This window comes from Sinocyclocheilus rhinocerous, unplaced genomic scaffold, assembly GCF_001515625.1.
Source record: "Sinocyclocheilus rhinocerous isolate Xijiao unplaced genomic scaffold, SAMN03320098_v1.1 scaffold2816, whole genome shotgun sequence".
NCBI classification, from domain to species: Eukaryota; Metazoa; Chordata; class Actinopteri; order Cypriniformes; family Cyprinidae; genus Sinocyclocheilus; species Sinocyclocheilus rhinocerous.
In genome coordinates this window covers 145,037-147,711 of record NW_015636182.1, presented here as the reverse complement: position 1 = coordinate 147,711, position 2,675 = coordinate 145,037, and the positions used below count along the sequence as shown (strand labels likewise).

General features: G+C 43.9%; 1 protein-coding gene across 2 annotated transcripts in view; it reads left to right on the top strand.

Annotated features, from left to right (window-relative positions):
• The first annotated feature begins 205 nt into the window (after positions 1 to 205).
• Positions 206 to 2,675, top strand: part of LOC107747713 (ectonucleoside triphosphate diphosphohydrolase 4-like) — a 16,461-nt gene continuing 13,991 nt past the window's right edge. For both annotated transcript variants that reach the window (XM_016562307.1, XM_016562306.1), the window contains exons 1-2: positions 206 to 448; positions 862 to 1,023. In XM_016562307.1, the coding sequence (XP_016417793.1) occupies positions 1,016 to 1,023 (8 nt within the window). In that variant the 5' untranslated portion in view covers positions 206 to 448; positions 862 to 1,015. The remainder of the gene's footprint in view (positions 449 to 861; positions 1,024 to 2,675) is intronic.

The following is a 2,675-nucleotide window of genomic DNA, read 5'->3' as shown; positions in this document are numbered from 1 at the left end:
CGAAATCCTTCATTCCGAAGGGCCCTTTGAAGTGGCCAGTTTTGAGCACTTCGGTTTGGAACGACCCTTCAATATGGCGGCCATGATTGTTTTCACTCCGAAGTGCCCTTCGGAGGGCGATATATCCTGTTTGGAACGCACTGTATGACTAGTACAGCAAGAGGTATTTAATGCTAATTCGGCTTGCCATTCGCAGACGCGAGTTTCCGGATTGGGCACGCACGCGCACTGACAGTTTTTACTACCGAACTGAGCTGTTGCTCGGTTACTATCGGGAATTAGCGGCTTTTCTCGACCACATTTGAACGATCACCGCTGCCAAAAGGAACTGAAGTGCCATCTTTTTGTTCACCGAGTGGATTTCAATCATAGGACCACTGAATTCATAAATCTCAGAGGATGGCTCTATTATTGGCGCATCCGTCCCTGATGTAACGTTAGCCGAACGGTGAGAACACATTCCTGCGATCTTACAGATATTTATATTTATCTGGCCAGAGGATAAACACATCTGACAGCGTGTAATCAGTCGAGTCCGTCTCTCCAAAACCTCACAGACCTGCTTTTAACTATGAAATAAGGCATCCGTTTATCATCGAAACTGTTCTCGGCCTGATCAGACGTCAGCTGTGGTGGTGTTTCAAAATCTAGTGAGCTGCCTATCTAGAGAGCATGTAGGGTGTGCGATTCGTGAAGTATGAGGCTCGTAGGCGCCTTTGAAAGCCCCGATGAATGATGTCTATGTAGGCAACTAACTAGACATTGATTGTGATCTGTCGCTTAGGTCTACAAGTGAACTTGTGAACGTTACACATCGTTCTGTGCTGATTGTGCGGTTTTGTTTTCACTTCCTCATGTCAGGACATGCCACGTCTCCTTAGCACACCTGGACACGTGAGAAAGCCCCGGATGAGGATGCCTTGACATGTGACGTCATGGACGAATACACCTGTACTAGAAGCAGCTGCCAGTGAAGATTTGATTCGTCCACATCACCTGCTCATCCACTCCAGCAATGGGAAGGCAAGTACAAAACTCAAGTCATTTGAGGAAAGTGGTTTTCTCCAATGGAAAAAGATGATGTGAAACTTGATGTATGTAATGGTGGTGATGGGAGAAACGAACCATTTCGAAGCTTCGAATCAATTGAACCAATTGACCTATCTGTAAGCCCCGCCCCCTTAGTTACTGTTGCTCACTCGGACAAACACTGTTGCATCAGTTGCTCACTGTCTTACAATGACAGCTGTCAGTGAAAACCTTCTTCCGAGGTGTTTCTGATACATTTGGGACACAGATGGACCTTCAAGTGGGACTTAAAAATGCCATGGAGGGATATATAAAATATATTAAAATAAATATGTAAAAATACAGATCACAATGCAAACGGGAGAATTATGTTACGGTCGTCACGATCGCAATGACAACATCCCGGATCAACACCGTTCATATACCGCAGAGTAAGATTAAATTAATTTACATTTAACCAGATTAATATGGAGAGCCACTCGATTATAGACCTTCGTTTATGTGTTTTTGACTTTCGCTGCACGGTACACGACGTGAGAACAGTTCGCTATTAAGGTTTGTACGTTAGCATGGACTCACTAACTTTAATGCTAACGTTAGCTAGTTTTAGCCAGAGATAACGTACCTTGCTGAAGCACAAGATAACATTAACGTTCTGCTTGAGCAGATGAAAAGTGCAACTTAATGAGAGTATGACAACCAGAAAATGAACGTTTTCGTCTTCATTGTGATTGGGGTTGAATGCTTAGGGACATTTTGCTCTGTTTTGGTTGGGTTTAGGAAATGGAATAAAATAAATGACATTGTCTATCCTCTCAGGATAACTGGAATTAGTGTTACAAGTACCCTAGGCACATAGTTTTTCCATTTTTGTAGCATAAACACCATTAAACCGATGCGAGCTTCGGATCTTCCAATGTTTCTCTATGGCTCTGAAACAGATGTCAGATGTCCGAGTTCCGCTCCCCGTGCAACTGATACTCGACTGCCATTGGCTCATCTGCGTTCGAGGGGAGGGGCTAACTGATAGGTCAATTGCTTCGCAAAATGATTCACTAGCTGTGTCTCATTTAGAAGGCTGCGCCCTCCGGAGGTCGAATCCTCTGTAGGATGCATATACGAAGTGTCCTCAACCAAGAATTAAACGAGCCGGCCTTCGTAGGACAGGCGGAAAAGGAAACAGGAAGTATCACGTTGCTATGCCAACACATTGAGCATCATTGCGCTCTCACACTACTTAAATGAAGGAAAAATATTTCTAAATTTGGTAAGTAATTAGAAAAAAAAAAATGCTTTTACTTGTTTTATTTTGTTCAATGTTTGAGGAGCTGCAGCGTACGTACAGCAGACATCTGTTAGAGAAAAAAAGTTGATCCGTTTTTACCGAGGTGATTTAAGGTAAGTTGTAAACAGAACACCACATCTGCGCTTGTGTGTACATCTGCCGGCGCCGGCATTTTTCAAATTAACAACGGTTGTTTACGGCGACGCAAAGAATTGTGGGTTATCTGTAGCAGCGAAGGATACACCTCATGCATCCTCCGAATTCCTGTGAAAGAAGGTCGCATTCAAAGGTCGCATTCGGAGTGTCCTACTTGCTTTTCTGAAATGAGACAGCCTCGACGACGTATGCAGCCTTCGAATGC